This window comes from Gymnodraco acuticeps, unplaced genomic scaffold (assembly GCF_902827175.1).
Source record: "Gymnodraco acuticeps unplaced genomic scaffold, fGymAcu1.1, whole genome shotgun sequence".
NCBI classification, from domain to species: Eukaryota; Metazoa; Chordata; class Actinopteri; order Perciformes; family Bathydraconidae; genus Gymnodraco; species Gymnodraco acuticeps.
The window spans coordinates 2,493,073-2,515,092 of record NW_022990042.1 but is presented as its reverse complement, the minus strand read 5'-3'; the positions used below and the strand labels follow the sequence as shown (position 1 = coordinate 2,515,092).

The 22,020-nt window shown below is 39.6% G+C and overlaps 1 protein-coding gene across 1 annotated transcript in view; it reads left to right on the top strand.

Annotated features, from left to right (window-relative positions):
- The window catches only part of LOC117545552 (coiled-coil domain-containing protein 39-like), a gene marked incomplete in the record, with an annotated part of 17,810 nt that extends 8,052 nt beyond the window's left edge, over positions 1 to 9,758 (top strand). Inside the window, 8 exon segments of the mRNA XM_034215382.1 lie at positions 3,739 to 3,947; positions 5,719 to 5,842; positions 5,927 to 6,086; positions 6,231 to 6,337; positions 7,488 to 7,628; positions 7,721 to 7,900; positions 8,024 to 8,112; positions 9,313 to 9,758. Of these exon segments, the coding sequence (XP_034071273.1) occupies positions 3,739 to 3,947; positions 5,719 to 5,842; positions 5,927 to 6,086; positions 6,231 to 6,337; positions 7,488 to 7,628; positions 7,721 to 7,900; positions 8,024 to 8,112; positions 9,313 to 9,490 (1,188 nt within the window).
- Positions 9,759 to 22,020: the final 12,262 nt, after the last annotated feature.

Here is a 22,020-nt window from a genome sequence, read left to right as displayed (position 1 = left end):
GACTACCAACAAAACACACAAAGTGACTACAAAAGAGACACAAAGTGACTACCAAGAGACTCAAAGTGACTACCAAGAGACACAAAGTGACTACCAAGAGACACAAAGTGACTACCAAGAGACACAAAGTGACTACCAAGAAACACAAAGTGACTACAAAGAAACACAAAGTGACTACCAAGAGACTCAAAGTGACTACCAAGAAACACAAAGTGACTACCAAGAGACTCAAAGTGACTACAAAGAGACTCAAAGTGACTACCAAGAGACACAAAGTGACTACAAAGAAACACAAAGTGACTACCAAGAGACACAAAGTGACTACCAAGAAACACAAAGTGACTACCAAGAGACTCAAAGTGACTACCAAGAGACTCAAAGTGACTACCAAGAAACACAAAGTGACTACCAAGAGACACAAAGTGACTACCAAGAAACACAAAGTGACTACCAAGAGACTCAAAGTGACTACCAAGAAACACAAAGTGACTACCAAGAAACACAAAGTGACTACCAAGAGACACAAAGTGACTACCAAGAAACACAAAGTGACTACCAAGAGACACAAAGTGACTACCAAGAAACACAAAGTGACTACCAAGAGACTCAAAGTGACTACCAAGAGACACAAAGTGACTACCAAGAGACACAAAGTGACTACAAAGAGACACAAAGTGACTACCAAGAGACTCAAAGTGACTACAAAGAGACTCAAAGTGACTACCAAGAGACACAAAGTGACTACAAAGAAACACAAAGTGACTACCGAGAAACACAAAGTGACTACCGAGAGACACAAAGTGACTACCGAGAAACACAAAGTGACAACCAAGAGACTCAAAGTGACTACCAAGAAACACAAAGTGACTACCAAGAGACTCAAAGTGACTACCAAGAAACACAAAGTGACTACCAAGAGACTCAAAGTGACTACCAAGAAACACAAAGTGACTACCAAGAGACACAAAGTGACTACCTAGAGACACAAAGTGACTACCAAGAGACTCAAAGTGACTACCAAGAAACACAAAGTGACTACCAAGGGACTCAAAGTGACTACAAAGAGACACAAAGTGACTACCAAGAGACACAAAGTGACTACCAAGAAACACAAAGTGACTACCAAGAGACACAAAGTGACTACCAAGAGACACAAAGTGACTACCAAGAAACACAAAGTGACTACCAAGAGACACAAAGTGACTACAAAGAGACACAAAGTGACTACCAAGAAACACAAAGTGACTACCAAGAAACACAAAGTGACTACAAAGAGACACAAAGTGACTACCAAGAGACACAAAGTGACTACAAAGAAACACAAAGTGACTACCAAGGGACACAAAGTGACTACCAAGAAACACAAAGTGACTACCCAAGAGACTCAAAGTGACTACCAAGAAACACAAAGTGACTACCAAGAGACACAAAGTGACTACCAAAGAGACACAAAGTGACTACAAAGAAACACAAAGTGACTACCAAGAAACACAAAGTGACTACCAAGAAACACAAAGTGACAACAAAGAAACACAAAGTGACTACCAAGAGACACAAAGTGACTACCAAGAAACACAAAGTGACTACCAAGAGACTCAAAGTGACTACCAAGAAACACAAAGTGACTACCAAGAGACACAAAGTGACTACCAAGAGACTCAAAGTGACTACCAAGGGACTCAAAGTGACTACAAAGAGACTCAAAGTGACTACCAAGAGACACAAAGTGACTACCAAGAGACACAAAGTGACTACCAAGAAACACAAAGTGACTACCAAGAGACACAAAGTGACTACCACGAGACACAAAGTGACTACCAAGAAACACAAAGTGACTACCAAGAGACACAAAGTGACTACAAAGAAACACAAAGTGACTACCAAGAGACACAAAGTGACTACCAAGAAACACAAAGTGACTACAAAGAGACACAAAGTGACTACCAAGAGACACAAAGTGACTACCAAGAGACTCAAAGTGACTACCAAGAAACACAAAGTGACTACCAAGAAACACAAAGTGACTACCAAGAGACTCAAAGTGACTACCAAGAGACACAAAGTGACTACCAAGGGACACAAAGTGACTACAAAGAGACTCAAAGTGACTACCAAGAGACTCAAAGTGACTACCAAGAGACACAAAGTGACTACAAAGAAACACAAAGTGACTACCAAGAGACTCAAAGTGACTACAAAGAGACTCAAAGTGACTACCAAGGGACACAAAGTGACTACAAAGAGACTCAAAGTGACTACAAAGAGACTCAAAGTGACTACCAAGAGACTCAAAGTGACTCAAAGTGACTACCAAGAGACTCAAAGTGACTACCAAGAGACTCAAAGTGACTACAAAGAGACTCAAAGTGACTACAAAGAGACTCAAAGTGACTACCAAGAGACACAAAGTGACTACAAAGAGACTCAAAGTGACTACCAAGGGACTCAAAGTGACTACCAAGGGACACAAAGTGACTACAAAGAGACTCAAAGTGACTACCAAGAGACTCAAAGTGACTACAAAGAGACTCAAAGTGACTACCAAGAGACTCAAAGTGACTACCAAGAGACTCAAAGTGACTACCAAGAGACTAAAAGTGACTACAAAGAAACACAAAGTGACTACCAAGAGACTCAAAGTGACAACAAAGAGACTCAAAGTGACAACAAAGAGTCACAAAGTGACTACCAAGAAACACAAAGTGACTACCAAGAGACACAAAGTGACTACCAAGAGACACAAAGTGACTACCAAGAGACTCAAAGTGACTACCAAGGGACACAAAGTGACTACAAAGAGACTCAAAGTGACAACAAAGAGACACAAAGTGACTACCAAGAAACACAAAGTGACTACCAAGAGACACAAAGTGACTACCAAGAAACACAAAGTGACTACCAAGAGACACAAAGTGACTACCAAGAAACACAAAGTGACTACCAAGAGACACAAAGTGACTACCAAGAGACTCAAAGTGACTACCAAGGGACACAAAGTGACTACCAAGAAACACAAAGTGACTACCAAGAGACACAAAGTGACTACCAAGAAACACAAAGTGACTACCAAGAAACACAAAGTGACTACCAAGAGACTCAAAGTGACTACCAAGAGACTCAAAGTGACAACAAAGGGACACAAAGTGACTACCAAGAAACACAAAGTGACTACCAAGAGACACAAAGTGACTACCAAGAAACACAAAGTGACTACCAAGAGACACAAAGTGACTACCAAGAGACTCAAAGTGACTACCAAGGGACACAAAGTGACTACAAAGAGACTCAAAGTGACAACAAAGAGACACAAAGTGACTACCAAGAGACACAAAGTGACTACCAAGAGACTCAAAGTGACTACCAAGGGACACAAAGTGACTACAAAGAAACACAAAGTGACTACAAAGAGACTCAAAGTGACAACAAAGAGACACAAAGTGACTACCAAGAGACACAAAGTGACTACCAAGAAACACAAAGTGACTACCAAGAGACACAAAGTGACTACCAAGAAACACAAAACCACTATAATGATACGAAAAACAGCTGCAGGAGAAAAAGAGGGAAAAGAACTACAAAGAGACTACAAAGAGAAGCAAACTCCGAAACATACACAATAACTAAAACAGATGTCAGCTGTCTGTAGATTACGCTCACATATAGCAGACACTATGCCATGCATCTGAAAAGGATCACCTTCTGCCCTACATTATATGAACCTCACATGTTCCTAATCAGGACAACATGGTGGAGCACAACGTCATGAAGCTAGAGGTGAAGCGTCTGAGGGATCTGCTGTACGACAAGACGGGCAGCGTGCTGTCTCTGGAGAAGAGGAAGCTGAAGCTGCAGAAAGCCATAAAGGACAGAGAGGAGGAGGTCAAGGTGTACCGAGAAATGCTCGGCCAGCAGATGAAGATCAGTGAGCACGAGAGGCAGAAACTCAGGTAAAAGCCCAGCAGAGACATCTCACTTCCTGGAGCATTTGTTCCTTTTTCTCGCTGTTTAGGGCTCAAAGGCCTCATGCCAGTGTGAGCTCAAATGGGCTGGACAATGCATCTCATGGTGCCATTGGAATAGCAATCCCTTGGAGTGTTTTCCTTTCTTTTAATGTAAGGAAGTACATTCAATCAAATTATATAAAACACATGATAAATGCATGATATATCTTCAGAAATATCTCCTTTACCTCACATACCAGAGAGCACCAGTCAGTTATTGAAGTTATGTAGCGATATTTACCTAAGAAGATAATGACCAGACAGGAGGAGAGATTTGTGCAAAGTTAGTGTTTGAATATATTTAAACATATACATATACTTAAAGATAGGAAATAGCTCAATATGTCCTGAACAGTAATGTTAACGCTCTCATCAATTGCAACCAAACATTCCATGAAATGCTTAACGTGTGTATAAACTGGCTGTCCAAATCTCCTGCATCAGAGTTTATGGTCAGGCTGACAGATAATGACTTCAGCCTTTAACATGCATGTCTTCAAAAACCCACTTTCCAGTATGGCTCGATGCTATTTTGTTAGCAATAGGGTAGCTAGCTTTCACAGCTTATCGCTATAGGCCACAAACTGAAAAAGACTGACGTTTCCTAAAACCTTCCAACATCTCTCTTCTCTGTTCTCAGTTATCTTGCAAGGTCTTTATGTCATTAAAGATCTGATTGTGTGGCCAAATATGACTATTTTAGACCATTTCCAAAGGGGAGGGGTTAGGGTTAGGTACATTTGACTAGTATCCAAAATATAAAAACACTACTACGAGAAGCCCTCGAATAGGTTTGATTCCCTAAGGCTATAGAGAGGCGAAGTCCCTCCTTTCCGGTGGACCTCCATGGGAACTTATTTCTGAATAAGTATGTATTGAAGTTAATGGAGAGAGAAAGATTATCTTTTGATCCCGTTTGAATTGTGCCACGAATTACACATATGATGTTTGTCAATTTAAAAGATAATTTTGCAAGTCAAAAAAAAAAAAACGTGTAGTAAAACTGTGAAGTAACACTATTTTGTGTGAAACTGCTCAATGAACTACATCTCCCGTCTCGCACCACACACCAAGACGGCCGTCACGTTGGCACATTTCACTTCTTTCTTCCAGAATGAGGCGAAAAGTATGAAAAGAGGTGAAAATCACTCCAAGTCTGGGCATGTTGAGAGCTGTACATACACACAAGGGGAGTTAGTCGGTTCCGTAAGAGCCAGGATGCGGGACCGGCTTTACAAGGTTTCGGTGAGTAACACGAGTGTAATGTGTAACGTTAATGACATCACTTACGCAACTCTGGGATTTGTAGTCTTTCTAGTTGCGTATTGTCTATAGTCTTATATTTCAACAGTTTTACGACACTTTTTTGACATGGAAATGATTTTTTAAGATTGACAAACATCATATGTGTAATTCGTGGCACAATTCAAACGGGATCGAAAGATAATCTTTCTCTCCCCATTGACTTCAATGCATACTTTTTCCGAAATAAGGTCCCATCGGAAGAAGATGGGCGGGACTTGGCCTCTCTATTGGAATGTGTTGAACAATGCAATAACATATTTTGCTTCATTTGGTGGAGGCTTCATATTACAGAGGCCCACGAGTGAGATAGAGGTCAAACGTTGCACTGAGTTGTGTTTTATGTCTTATTTGCATGATTTTGAGAAAATGTGTACCTCAAAAGATCACCTTACTAAGAGTGTTTTTCTGTCAGTGCTGAACTGAATGACAAACTGTCCAAAATCGACTTGATGAAGAAACGCTTCGAGATTGTAATGCTTTCAATGGCAGCTCCTGAGGGGGAAAAGGAAGAAACGCAGGCTTACTACATTATAAAGGTAAGAGAGGTCTTTGAACACACCGCCATGTTAAAAACAGACAGATTTGTTTCACTTTGATTGACTTTGTTTGCTTTTCTTTAGGCTGCACAAGAGAAAGAGGAGCTCAAGAGGAAGGGGGACAGTCTGGATGCTACAATCCGCAAGATGGAGCTGGAAAACAGAGCTCTGGAGAACACCATCCAGCTGTTCAACAACAGCAACTCATCATTTCGCAAATCCCTCAACAAAGTCAATGAATCCAGTACGTATGACCGGGTAGACAGAATGAACTTAAATAAACAACAACACTCTATTGGGGATGATCAGCAGGAAGTGATTTATGTTTGTTTATTCTCCTTTAAAATCATTACAGCAGCTATCATTGACCACAACGTTTTTGTATTAGGTCCAGAGCACCAGGAAAAAGTGAAACTGCAAGAGCAGTTGAGGGCGGCAGAAGTGACACTGAAGTACAAGAAAAGACAGGTCCAAGAGCTCCAACAGGACGTACAGGTTCATTCTAATTATAGCCGCCCTTACTAAATACATCCTCCTTTATCTGTGACCTATCCTATAACACTGCACCTATTTCCTTTCAATTGGAATACATCTTCCAAAAGTGGCCTAGAAAACGTATTTCTCCCAATACATTCATTGATATTTTCCGAATAGAACAGATATACAACACAAAAGCATTTGGTCAATATAATAGTGATAAAGCAAAGGAGCAAGTACAAAGCAAGATGGAACAATGACAACACCAAGAAAGGATAAATACTACAAACCACAAGCACCAAAACTAAGGATAACATTAGTCAAATAAAAAAACACCAATATATGTATGATAATAGTCATGAAAAATACTAAAACATAAAGTATAAGTTGTGTTTCAGTCTGCTGGACGACACTTCACAATACAGGGTAAAATTATTGCTCAACCATTTTTAATCCATATGGTGTGTGAAGCAGGTATTGGAGATTTCCTCTAGGGGGGGGGGTAGCTCACAATTTAAAGGGGACATAATATGCTCATGTTCAGGTGTATATCAGTATGTAGTGTCTCTCCTGGGACATGTCTCCATGCTTTAATGTTCAGAAAGCTCTTTATTGTTCTCATACTGCCTGTGCTGCAGCACCTCTTTTCACCCTCTGTCTGAAACCAGAGCCCAGTCTGCTCTGATTGGTTAGCTGGCCGGCTCAGCCTATCACGTATAATGTGTTGGAGAGCTAGCCAATAGAAGTGTTACATAGTGATGTCATTATATTACGGATGTCAACAATGGAGTTCAATGGAGGCGTTTCAGGCAGGGGGGGAGTGTGGGAGAGAAACTCCCTCTGGAGGGGACACAGGGATGTTAGCCTTTGCAGACCATTTACATGCACTCAAACCGATAGAACACACTACAGGAGAGGGAAAACCCCAGACATATTATTTGCATTTCCTGCTTTTATTGTGTTTCTAATTCCCCCCTAAAACCGCTCTTTCTTCATTCCTGTCTCTCCTCTTCAGTGTCATACAAGTCTCTTGTTCTGTTGTCTTTTCATGTCCCCACGTTTAGCAACTCTGTCTTTGTGAGTTATTCTGTGAAGTTGACCTGGTATCAATCTGTCTCTGGGCCTTGCATTAGTTTGTTCTTGTGTGATTGTCACTCTCCATTTCCAGGACATGAACAATACCTGGGAGAGTCTGCGGCAAGAAGAGCAGGCGGAGACAGAAAAGATAGAGCACAAACAGTCCCTCATGGGTAAACTGAACAAAGAAATCTGTAGTCAGCAGGAGAAGGTCGACAGAGCCACAAAGCAGGTTGGATGTCCACTGTCCCACTTGTATTGGGTATCCAAACATGTATTAGCTGTCTCCATAATCACATTTTAATTTGACGTTGTCCTCCCCAGTGCTCTAAGCTGACCAAAGAGATCCGCTCAGCAAAAAACACCAGCACTGAGACTTTTGAGGAGAAGGATATTAAGCTGAGGGAGTTGAAAGAATTTAATAAGAGTATCAACAAGAAGCTGTATGACACCATGGAAGACAAACCTGACCTCAGATCAGTGGTGGAGGAATACTTCCTGCAGGTGTTATGCTGTTTTTATATTCGGAGGATTGTTAAGCATTTGACTGGCTGTGCATTACTGTGATTTTTGAGGTAGTTCAAGGGATTTCATTTAAATATGAACTTCCCTTTTTTTCTGTCTCAGGCCAATCTGTCTCTTCCATCTCCGACTTCTACTCCTTCCAGCCAGCGGAGCTCCAAGACGAGCTCCCCCCACAGCTCGGCCTCTCTCAGGTCAGAAAGGGTCTCTTCTCAACCTCTTTCTCCCAACCATAGATCCATTTCTGTCTTTTGTTTTTAAGGGTCGACAGTAAATGCGACACAGAAGTGATACAAGATGTCAAAGCTGGGATCCTGAAGATACAGCGCAGCAAAGTGAAATGTTCAAAGATTACAGTGTGTGGTATTAGGGCTTAGAACATAGCATGATGGCCATGCTTTATGGTGTTTTATAGGTTGTTGCAGAAATGGTTGGGTTGACACCATTTATTACAAAGATTTGATGCAAAATCCAACCACTTTTAAACACTCGTTAGTTGACATAAATGGTCAACAATTCATCCAAAATCCAACGGAAAAATCCCTGCTCAACTTTGGTAACTTTTAACATTTGGAGATTCCTGCAAGAAGTGGATTGGACGGCGAGGACTTCTCTTCTCAGCACATTTTATATAATAATTACAATTTATAAAAAATATTATATATATTTTCTACACAATTGATGCAGTTTCCAAACTATTTAGGGACTTGAGCATGCAAACATATTTAAATATACCCTTTATAAATGGGTCAAAAATAACATTGTGGATAAAACAACTTATTTTTGCCCCAAAATGCATGGGATTAGCATCAAATGTGATGTCTGTAAATGGGAGCCTTGTATCCATAAAACTGATTTTCATTCCAGCCCGTGCACGGCCATGGTCTAGAAGGGGCTATGCAACGATGGTGATAATGCTACATCCATTTAAAAATCTGCAGGAGGACCGTTAGTTATAGTTAGGAGTTAGCTGTTAGCTCGTAGCTTCATTGGCGGCACAGTCCTGCTTGGCTAAATAACGGAGTTTACAGCTAATGGATGAGATTGCGATGCTTTCATGCTCAATTCCGTAAATACTGCAAAGTTATGTCTGGCAAAGGCATGGTTGTAGGGTTTGTGACTAACCCACATGTTATGCTTTAACCAAGCCGAGCTTATAAACATTTACCAGTTTAAGAAGTATTTTAAATGATGTCACATTTTAGTAGTTGATATAGCAACTGAATCAAACAGGTTATTGGGAGGATATCCCAAAAACTATCCTGTTTTTTTTGTACAATAAACTACTTAATCTTAAATACATTATTAACATGAATAGGTTACCGTCTATAATGACTGACCAACACGACATATAACCGCTCTGCCTGTATCTCTGTTTCCTCTCTGCGGTGAAGGTCTCCCGCGTCCTCAGCCGGCAGCAGCCCCCGGGCCTCGGCTCTGCACCCCCCTTTGATGAAGACTGTGGAGCTGGGCCTGGATCTGACCTCCTCCCCTCTCACCACCTCCAGAGGATCCAGCTCTGCGAGCAGCGGCGGCAGCAGCAGCAGCAGGAAGTTAAGAAAGCCGCAGTGATGCAGATGTATTATCTTACTGCTGGGGATGAAGAGCAAGAGAAGGAGGATATTATAGTTTGAGGTTGTTATGGTTGCACAGAGTGGCGTTTAATCACATGATGAGATGCAGTGTTCAGTTCATTTTAATGCAACAAAAAGTATTTTATTGGTGATTTTAGTATATATTGTTCTTAGGACTTTGTAGTTATTATATTTATTAATGTGAATCTTAAAATACTGGATGTTCCCACAGTGTGACTCAAATAAAGACAAACTATACAAACTCTTATCTTTTATCTCCATGTTTTTTCTTTGTGAAAATGGTATAATAAATAAACCTATTTATTGTAAAAAAAACTCACTTTACCTTTATTTAAAAAAGAACATTGACCCTCTTATCTTAATTCTTTTGTTTTTACTTTTTGTGAAAATTGTTCTTTTAAATACAATATTATTTAGTATTTAAAAAAAAAAAAAAAATTCTACGTGAAAATGCTTTCAATAAATACATCTACATTCAAAAGGAAAAAACTATTAACATCTATCTCTTTTGCTTTTTATTTAACTAAAATGTAGAGCGGTGTTTCAGCAGTTTTTTTCAAGCTGGATTCAAACTTTTTCAGGGCATAATTTTGGCTTTGAGGAAGTAGCATTACAGACATGCCATTGTTGTTTTAATCTTTGTTTGGTCTTTGGGTTTGGTCCAGTCCAGGTAACTTGTTGATTGACCTGTATTGTTGTCTGCAGCCACACCTCTCTCATTCCCTGGAACAGGTCACAGTCAGACAGACGCTCTGCGGGGACACAACTGCTCTCAGATTTCACTGTGTTCGGATAGAGCTCCAACATGCTGCTGCTGCTGCTGCTGCTGGTGGCTGGATGTTCGCTGACTGCTGCTCAGACAGGTGAGAACACGAGATCCTATTTGGATCTGAAATCTACATCGTTACTAATTCCTCATTAATGTATACAGACAAGGTACATGAAACAATGTGAGTTGTAGCGTGAAGGCAGAGAGCTTATAAACAATGCTTTACTATACTACAATTACATCATTTTTGGTCAAGAGGTGACATTTTAAGTGCAAAACATTTTACAAAGATTATGATGAATCAGGTTTAAAATATATACCGTATATAACCTACAACAAAATTCTAGTCTCAGGATAATTCACTATTAATAAATACAGCTTACAATAAAGCAAAAAGCCGTGAAGCAGAGAGTGCTTATAAAAATAATATATAGAAATACAACGTTTTATGGTAAGAAATCAAATCTTATATATATTTAATTTAACTACAAACTTTATGATAAATAAGGGGTAACACAATATGATATAATTATAAAGAATTAAAGTCTCAAGCTAATTCAATATTAATATGTTGAGTCAAGTGAGTTGAACCGGAAGCCAGAATAATATATAGCATATAAATAAAAAATAGCTATACCATCATTCTTGGTCAAATACCTCTAATCTTATGGCAAAATAACTACAAAACGTTATGATAAAGGTAATTCAATATTAATATTATGTACAGTCAAGGTACTAGAACACAAAGTAATTTATAGCAAGGAAGGCAGACAATACAGCTTGTAAAAATAAATTAGCTTTACAGTTTCATCATCAAATAGCTCTTATCTTATGGAAAGAATATTACAAACGTCATGATAAATAAAGATTTTAAAAAATGGATACAAACATTCAAGGCTCAATGAAATCATACAGTACATATACATGTATCTCAAGGTTCAAGAAAATATACTTAAAGCTGGAAGGCACAAACCATGGCTTATAGAAAATAGCACATCATTTTGGGTAAAGTACCGAAATCTTATGTTGAAAAAGCTACACAATGTATAAGAATATAAGGTTTCAAAGTAAATACAAAATAAATAAAAACGTCTCAAGGTAATCCTGTATTATTATGTTCCACATGTAAAATAACACAAACTTAGTTAAAGATGGAAGGCAGAAAGCGTAGCTTATTAAAAACTGGTTATAAAATGACATAATGTTGTTTGTTTCCAGAGACACCCCAGACAGGCCCCGCCCCGCTGAACGAGGCTGTTCCTGTTGACGGTAAGTGCATTCAGGCTTGCATAATTTCATTCAACCTAACGACTGACATGACTTTAATACGTATCTTTTTATAGGTCCCACAGCTTTGGCAGTCCTGGTGGCGGCTCTCCAGTCCACCCAGGAGCTGAATCTGACCAACATAGGTCCGACCCTGCAGGAGGTAGCTAGCCTCGCTCCGTCTTCACAAATCCACATTCATGTCCAACTCTCTTTCTGAAAACATATCCTGAGAAACAATGCAGTACTTAGTGCTTTGTGACATTCTGTGCAGAACCTGATGTGACCAGAACATGAAAATGATTGTGTCTTTCAGCTGCACACTTTAATCCAGCTGTTTGCACCTGAGGCCAACATCCGTCTGACAGTGAAGAAAATCACCAAAGTCTGAAACCTCAGTGGACCCCCCCCCCCCCCCTCCGACAGCCCCCTGGTTTACTTGCTTATTATTGTTAAATTCCTTGATGAATGCATATGTTATTTGATCACATAATATTAAATTGCTCTATGCTTTCCTTTTCCTGTATTGTGTTCTATAGGTTTTAGTGCATGTAAATGGTCTGCAAAGGCTAAAATCCCAAAGTTCCCTCTCCCACACACTCTGTCTCTGCCATGCCTGAAACGCCTCCATTGGACTCATCTGTTTACTTATGTAACATAGTGACATCACTATGTAACAATCATGCTTCTATTGGCTAGCTCTCCAACACATTGTACGTGATAGGCTATGTTGCGAGACATCTTTAAGCAGTTGACCAATCACAACAGAGCGGGCCAGCTAACCAATCAGAGCAGACTGGGCACTGGTTTCAGACAGAGGGTGAAAAGAGGTGCTGCAGCACAGACAGTGTGAGAAGAATAAAGAGCTTTTTGAACATTAAGGCATGGAGACATGCATCAGTAGAGACACTGCATACAAATATAAACCTGAACATTTGCAGAATATGGACTCTTTAACTCCACCAAACGAAATAAATATGTGCACCATGAAGGGCATGTTATTCTCAACAGAGTTATGTAAAAATGGATAGACCTACATGTCGTCAATGTTAAAGTATCAGAAATTATATCAAAATGTGTTTCTCACAAATGTCCTGTAACCATGGTTATTGAACTGGAACCCCTTGCCAAATATGTAAATGTGCACATTGTAAATCATGTTGTAATTGTACAACATATATTGTGCTTTTTTATTTAACTTGCTTTTATTATCTATTTAATTATATTAACTAATAATGGTATCCATAACTTTGTTGTTGGTTGTTTGTTTAAAATTCAAACATTTGAAACCATGTTTACGGCTCAAACATCAAATCTAAACGTTGTACTTTGCAGCCAAACAGAAATACATAGACACTGTTTTGTTTTTCTTCCAGTAATGATGTTCAATCACATTTCTATCACCAAAGACACATGTTCACTGAGTTGTTATTACTTTTAATGAAAGTGCATGAACAAATAAATCAGTAGCCTCATATGACTGCATTCTACAGAAGAGGACTTGTAAACATCTTTTTTTTGGATCTGACCAAATGTGATTTTTCTTTTTCAATTTAAATTTGGATTTCTGACAAAAAAGTCAGATGTGGCCCTATCCTCTCCAGAAGCCTTGTAATACTTGACTCGTGGGATATTTGAAGTTCAGTCAGACAACTCACGTGTTCCTTTAACATGTTTATTAGAAGCAGCATATAGTTGAGTTTGGCGACTAGGCTCGGGCATCATCACTCCATAGATATACATAGCACGATGAGTGATGATTAAATAACTAACCCCCGAGCCTACAGGTGGAAGCTGGGGTGGTGGTGGGGCAGGCAAGCAGCAGCAACGTAGAGGTAGCTGCAGCAATAGCAGCAGCAAGCAATGCATAGAGAGAGATCTGGCAGGTTAAATAGAGCGGCGTATTAAGGAGACTCTGTTTGGTTGGTTGTAGAGTGGCAAGGGGTGTTATGAATGAATGCAGTATAAGTGCTCGAGTTGACTGCCTGAACTAGCTCGCAGGCTTCGCCCCATTTGTGGGCAGGGATTTAAAGCCATTAAACCATGGTTATACATTCATAAAACAAGGTTTTCAACATATTGACTTCTTCTTATGTATTGATTGTCAATAACTAGAAAAACTAGAGATTATTTTGCATCTTCCTGTATTTTTGCATTTCCTCGAAACTCAATAGTCCTTTTGATCTTGATCTTGAAGTTCGTGACTGTATCTTAGATTGCAACGTCATTGCAGTGATAGATTTTCGCCTATGATATAAACCATAAAATAAATCGGTTCTAATGGTGGGAGTGGCAGCAATTGAAACAAAATATCTTTAAGGAAATAGTTCGCCCACAAAAAGATTTTTTGTCAAATATTCACTCAATGTTCTAAAGTATTTAATACATTTGGGACTGCATAAATAAGACTTGGATAATACTGTAGTTTGGTTGTAGATTTTTTAAATAAATGTACATTTCTGTTGTCAAACGTTGACCCCAAGACTTTTGTTTGTTACGAATACTTAGTTCACCGTGAAGGCATGCGAGAAAAACTAAATGTTCTTCGAGATGTCAAGGTAATGGATACACACATTATTATTTTGGTTGTGAAGTATTTCTTTAAAGGTGGGGTATGTCATTTATTTCAGAAACACTTTTTGTTATATTCCATGGAATGCTCTTAACATCCCGATAGCAATGAATATCTGAAGTGCTTTGACAATAAATACATTAAAAAAATATCATCTAGAAGCCGTGGTACTGTAAAAAGCACGACCAATCATCTGAGCCGGCCCGGCTAAAGTAACTGGATGGCCTACCTGCCTGTCAGCCTTCCATCTGTGCACAAACTTATCTCGTGCCCTCATTGGTCATGTGCGCGTTCGTGTGTTGGAGGAGGGGCTCTGTAAGGAAGTGGCACTCGAGCTGGTTTCTCCAACATGACCTACCCCACCTTTAAGCGTGATTGACTTCCTGCCCAATATGGCTGAACATGTCAAAGCAAACAAATGATTGTCATATTAACAAACTGCTCAAGGCGCTTAAATGACAAACATGTCAAATGAAGAGTGAAAGGCAAGGCACGTTTATTTATATAGCACTTTTCAACACAAGGCAATTCAAAGTGCTTTACAAAAATGAAAGACATTAAGAAAATGGCATTTAAAAACAGTCATTAAAAAGCAAAGATAATAAAATAAACATAAAAAGAAAAAAGACATGAATAAAAGTTACAGTGCAAAGACATGCCTCAGTTATCTGAACATCAGCAGATCTGAATGTGAAGAGACTGGGAAGAACACGAGTGCAATCATCAACATTTATATCTTAAGAGAGGGAAGTTTTAAATGAACTGGAAGTACATTTATTTTGCTATAGTTGCACTTTCAGCCAATAGAGGGCAACAAAGGCTAACAATGAAAGTTATGGGAATCATTTTGCTCCAAAGCTAGATGTTTTACCCGTCAATACTGAAAAGCTAAATATTTTATTTGCACCGCGACCTTTATCTGTTCTCTGCTTTCTATCTTCTCAACAATTTCCTTTCACGTTAAGAAGGACACAAAGAAATCCCTTCTGTGTTAGACGCTGTGACACATGCAGTTTGTTGAGCTGAATCTCTGTCATGGTATTACAACGACTACATAAACGGATTATCGTCAGTGTGCGAATGAATGGTCTCCAGTGTGGCACCTGTTGGACCTCACTGCTGTCACCAATGGGAAGAGGCCCGGGGGGTTTTCATTTTCATTTACAAAGCCATGTTGGATAAACTACCATCTTATATCTGCTCCCTGATCTCTCTGCGAATTGAAAGTACTTATTGCCTGAGATGCTGTGGTTTTATTAAATGTGCCAAGTGCTAGGACTGTCTTAGGGAAGAAAGCTTTTAGATGTGCAGCTCCACTAACTTGGAACAGTCTGCAAAAAGAATGGAAAATGACCAAGCTAGTACCACTACATGTTTTTAAAGCTCGGTTGGATGCTACAAAATCAGATGCTGTTGGTACCTGTACTTGTGGTTAGATATGTAAATTGTAATCCCTGTACATTTTGCTGTATGATGTCCTTTTGTTGTTCTGTTGTTTATGTCTTCTTGTGGAACCTACTGCTGCAGGTCTCCCTTGAAAAAGAGATCATTGAGCTCAATGGGATTTTACCTGGATAAATAAAGGTTTTGAATTGGGTCATATATATTAGTAAGAATTTGCACCATGTCTTTGGCATAAGACATGGTTTCAAGGTTGTGTCAAAGGGCACTACTGCAAGCCATCCTGAAGAACACAAGATACTATGTTTCCCATCATGCAACCCAGTTTGTACCTCAGGGTTTTCCATGCTCAGATTAAGATACTCGTGTAAGGAACACAGTTACTTACCCAGTTACTTAAACTTCAGTTCTATATGGTTTAATTTGGAGAAATAAATGTCATTATTTAAGTAAAAATGAGTTATGCAACATACAAAATTGGGGTCTAAAGCTTCTAAGTTTTGTCATGCTAAATTACTTATATTTTGTATTATTATCTTTTCTTTTTCTTGAAAATTGTTAAATTATTTGATTAAAAAAAATTAAAAAAATTGTAATACCTTGTATTGTATTCAAATGAATGTAACAATATGTGAAGCCGAACATTTCATAAAACTTAATTTCAGGATGTTCTGAAGATGATGGAAAATAAATATATAATATTTTTATTTACAGGAAAATGCAATATCCACATGAAGAGACTAAAACCACATTAGGACATGTCCTGCATCAATATGGCACCACAATAAGAAAAAGGCAGGAAACCATAGTAACAAAACTTGTTGTCACAAGGCTCAGCACCCAGCTTCAGTGTGAGCAGAGAGCAGAGCCTTCATCATGTGAATCCAGCTTTAATCTCAAAGGAACTGGATAAATACGATAAGATAAGATAAGATGGTACTTTATTGATCCCAATTTGGGAAATGTTTGTGTTGCAGCAGCATAAAAAGACAAGGCATTTTACAATAAAACAATACAAATTCAAAACTAGAAATAAACAAGAAAGTAGAAAATATACATGTTGAATTTAACAAGGTATTATATATACAAATATATAAATATATGACATATGGAATATTAATATTAAATATTGAACAGATTATATATGTGTAAAATGTACAGCGAGGTTTTATTCCAAGAGAAACTATGGAGCAGAGTTGTTGCAGTGGGCAGGAATGTGTTCCTGTATCGGTCCTTGAGACAGCGGAGCTGCAGCAGTCTGTTGGAGAAGGAGCTCCGTTGACTGTCCAGCTGCAGGTGGAGAGGATGGGTGATGGGGTTATCCATCATGGACAACAGCCTGTTCAGTGTCCTCCTCTCCACCACAGCTTCAAAGGGGTCCAGCTTGATGCCGATGACAGACCCAGCTTTCCTGATCAGTTTTTTGATCCTGCTGGTGTCACCGGCTCTGATGCTGCCCCCCCCCAGCAGACCGGAGCAAAGAAGAGAGCACTGGCCACAACAGACTAGAAGATCTCCAGCATCTTGCTGCACACGTGGAAGGATCTCAGCTTCCTCAGAAAATAGAGTCTGTTCATCCCCTTCTTGTATACAGCGTCAGTGTTGATCCTCCAGTTCAGCCCATAAGTGCACTCCCAGGTACTTGTAATCCTCCACAACAGCCACATCCTCTCCCAGAATGCACAGGGGCTGAGGAGACGTCCTCTTCCTCCTGAAATCAATGACCATCTCTCTGGTCTTGGCCACGTTCAGAAGCAGATGATTTCCTCCAGTCCACTCTACAAAATCACCCACCAGCGCTCTGTACTCCTCCTCCGTCCATCCCTGAAACACCCTACTACTGCAGAGTCATCTGAAAACTTCTGCAGGTGGCATGACTCTGAGTTGTATTGAAAGTCAGAGGTGTATAAGGTGAACAGGACAGGAGACAGCACAGTCCCCTGAGGGGCTCCATACCAACCACCACATCAGACAGCACACTGCCCAGCCGGACGTACTGTGGTCTGTCTGAGAGGTAGTTGGTAATCCAGGAGATGGGTCTACCCTCATAGCCTGCAGCTTGTCACTCAGTAGCCGAGGCTGGATCATGTTGAAAGCGCAGGAGAAATCAAAAAAGGTGATTCTCACAGTGCAACCCGATCCATCCAGGTATACGAGTGAGCACACTGCAGCAGGGAAGGTTCAACTGAAGGACCTCCAGACCCAGAACTCTACCCCCCAGGATTAACTGCAGCTCCTCAGATCCCATTCATCTGGATACTGTAATATCATCATGCAAATCTAAATCCATGATCCAATCTATCTGGAAAAAGGCCTGTGCAAGCAAAGAGGGCCTGTCTGCTGCAGACTCTGAAGACTCTTTCTATTTCTGGCTGCACCCTCTGATCACTATCACTGATGAGGACTTTTGTTCCAGTGCAGGAAAAACCTTTTCTGACTGATAGGAATCTAGGTCATGAATAGGGAGGCGGTACCAGATAAAAAATAGGACATTAGACATCCATGAAGACAGGGTCGGCTCTAGAACAAATCGAATGGTTCGCCAACGCAACTTAAAAAAACATGCTGTAAAGTCTATTGTTTTTCACACACATTGCAGGGGTGTAGTGCTATTGTATAGCGCACCTATGACTTGTACATGCACGGTAGTGGCACGACCACTAAAACAGAAACATAGGACATAGGCCACCATACAAAAAAGTGTGCAAATGTATTTAGTATCCTATCCATGTGAACATGTTTTAGGTGGGGGTGGACCTAACCTAGAACTAGATTCGTAGTATACCCCCCTGGTCGGGACCAGGGGCCTGTACTATGAAGCTGGTTCAACCTAACCTGGATATGTTTTGAGTTATCCGGTTGACTTAATCCAAAACAAAGCCGCTTGTCCAGTTGTTTAGTTCACTTAAGAGGTCTCGGATTGTGTTCACACCGACCCAAATGAACCGCACCAAGCGGCTAAACGCACCAGGGTTCGATTCAACCGGACTATACAAGGCAGGTGTGAACGCACCCTAATTGTTGTAAACACAGATGTCTCTGTGTGTAACTTCTGCTTTAGTGCCGTTCAGTTATTATGCTCCAAATATCTGGAACAAACTCCCAGAAACCTGCAGGTCCGCTGCAACTCTGACTACTTTTAAGTCCAGACTGAAGACTTTTCTTTTTGTCGCTGCTTTTAATTGAACTATTCACATCTTAGATTGCACTGTAACTTTTATCCATGTATTTTTTCTTTTAATGTTTATTTTATTAGCTTTTCTTTTTAATGATGCCATTTTCTTAATGTCTTTCATTTTTTGTAAAGCACTTTGAATTGCCTTGTGTTGAAAAGTGCTATATAAATAAACTTGCCTTGCCTTGTAGTGCTCTCCCATGTCGTGGCTCTGTGATAATCAATGATACCGTCGTCTCCAGTTCTCCACATGATCTGTGGTCCGCTCTCTAAGCCTCGGGCAGATCGGGGCGACACATTCAGAAGACGTGGAGATCGACCTGCCTTCACCATGGACCTAAGACTCCTGTCTGTGGCTCTGCTCCTGGGGGCCACGCTCACACTCTCCCTGGCAGATACCTGCAAAGTCAAGTGGTAATGTAGATTTGATTAGTACAGTGTTTATAGATGAGATGAACATGTGTGGCATTTAAATATGTATGAGTTTTCTGTGGGTGCATGTAGGGACTTTGTAAGTGAATGTACAGTGTCTTTGTCAATTTGGTTTGTGCCCAGGCCACAGAGATGCAAAATGCCCCATCTCTATACAAGACACACAGATTTGAATGATGTGTATAGCCTTTTTTAATTGTTTTATCATTGTGGTGATTTTGTTTGTTACTTTGTAGTTGTTTTGATTTTCTTTGAAGTTGTTAAGATGATCTTTTGAGTCATTTTGTGTCTCTTTGTAGTTATTGTGTGTCTCTTTGAATGTTTTGTGTCTCTTTGTAGTAGTTTACATTTTCTTTGAAATTGTTTATATTGTCTTTTGAGTCATTTTGTGTCTCTTTGAAGTAGTTTTGTGTCTTTCTGTATGTGTTTTGTTTGTATTTGTGGTTATTTTTTGTATATCTTGTCTTCATTGTGGTTTTGTGTTGCTTTGAGGTGTTTTTAGTGTTTTTGTTACCATGTCTTTGTTGGCTCTAATTATTGTGTATAGATGTTTTGTGTGACTGTAATTGTTTTGGTCTCTTTGCAGCAATTCCTGGCCTGGCTTTCTGTTCCCTTTTTGCAGTTGCTTTGTGTTTCTATTTGGCCATTTAACAAACAATTTGAATTGCCCCGTTTTACAGCCATCTAAATGTGTCTCCTTGTGAGGGACATTTTGTAGGGGAATACCATACAGGCCCCTGATACTTTTGGCCCCTCGATCAGTGATTTGTTCACGCTGCAGATGTTAGTGTGACAGAGTAAAATCTGCAACATGTGACCAGCTGGACAGATAAAGCTTTATGGTGGTGTTTGGGATGCGTGAAACCTGCTGTGTAAAAGGGTCAAACGCATGTTAGACAAGGTACTTAGGAAGTCAAAGAACTGTGCAGCCACAATTCTCACACATTTTATCTTGGACATGGGGAGACGACAGGACTCAGTTAATGTTCGTGCAGAAAACGAAGATCAAAATAATCTAAATGTTATATTTGATTTCATTTCCTGATGCTTTGAACACCCTTAAGCAAGTGTTACAGGACCAACTGACACCCACTGCTCTGCCCTGCAGGATGTTTGGCATCTCGTGCGCAGATGTGACTGAAAAGCTGGTGAACCAGATCAAAGCCTGGCAGATCGGGCAGAGCTGTCAGTATGAAGGAGAGAGGTGCTCCTACGAGGTCAGAAACACAGCAGTCAACCCATTCATAGAGAATTAAGTATTATAAATATGGTATTTCTGTAAAAATAATTCACATTTTCAGCATTCATTCAACCTAAAGTCAGAATCCAGGCAGCCACCAAATGATGTAAATATTATAGTATTTAGAAATACGAATGAATCAAAATGTGCATTTTAATTTGTTCACAAGTCACATACATAAAGCTATACTTGCCTGCAGTAGCATCAGCAGAACTCTGCGTAACAATTCAAATCTTAAATATGTATATCATTCACCTATTCTTTCACATCTTGGGCAACAGATATGGGAACATGTTGTAGCATCTCTAGTTCACAATTTACTTACCCCAACTATGTAGCATCAACATTTGTTAAATTGTTTGGTTGTTGGATGTAGTTGAAGATACAATTGTTTTTTGTATGTAAATACAGTATATATAACTGCTCAGTGGGCATAATCACACTTCTTCATAGGATCATTTGTAATTGATGACCAAATGATGCACATTAACAAACAAGTGCTAATTTCCGTGTAGAATGACCTTGTTGTGGATGCTTATTTGGCATTATGTTGTGTAGAAAGTGTCTCTGACCTGACTGAATGAGAAATGCTCTGCAGCTTGTGTCCACAGCTCCTTACCTGGTGAAAGCCACGCACACGTCTCCAGATGCAAAGAAGGTCACCGACCTCCAGTTTCTCCTGGAGCAGTCCATGGTCTGCAAGCTGACTGTAAGTGTCCTTTTTCTGAATGGTACAACAGGCTAATGCTCATACGAAACTTCAACTCTGTTAAAAGAACATTTGTATTTATTGCAAACTGTATAGTAATAACCTTTTTTTTGTGAGTCTAATCAGTAAATGGTCATTTAATAATGCAAACAAAGAGTGTCAAAGTTTAGGTTAAGATATTGTACTCAGTTCAAGTATCTCACAGCTTTGATGAAACATTGAAACCATTAGTTGGATAATGTGCGTTCGATTGTGGAGAAATTATGTGAATTAAAGCTACCGAAAGTGTTGGATTGAAGAGTTAAAAAGATAAATCAGCTTCTGTTGCGGTGTGCATCTCTGATATCCTGATGTTGTGCAGGGAGACGCAGTGTCTGAGTCCTCTAAAAATGCAGCGGAGGACAGCACAAACTACTGCAGCCTCCAGAACCTGATGGATGGTTTGTATTTCATTATGGAACTTCATTCACTATATTACTAATTCACCTCGATCAGTGTTCGCTGACGTGTCCTGTGTCCTCTGTTCAGGCAGTGACCTGATCAGCGCTGAGGGATACCAACAGTTCAGCAACAAGTGGATCTGTCCCGGGTTCGAGGCCGCCAACTGCACCTTATAGTCACTCCATATCACCTCATCTGTGGAATAGGACTTCAGAGAAAAGCAGTTCTTAAGTCGAAACACAACATTGATTTTTTCATGCACTATTCAGCTTTGAGAGTTGAGTTTATTTTATTTTTGTGCAACAGGAAAAACGACTGACTACAGTGACTACATTTAGGGTTTTCTTTTTAATAACTTTTGTCTATTTACAAATTAGCAAATTACTGCTCAATTCATAAAAAGTTAGCATGAGATAATGCATGATTTGCATATTTAAACATACCATTTGACTAAACTTTGAAAAAAAGTAATTGTCTTAATGTAAGCAATCAACTAGGCAGG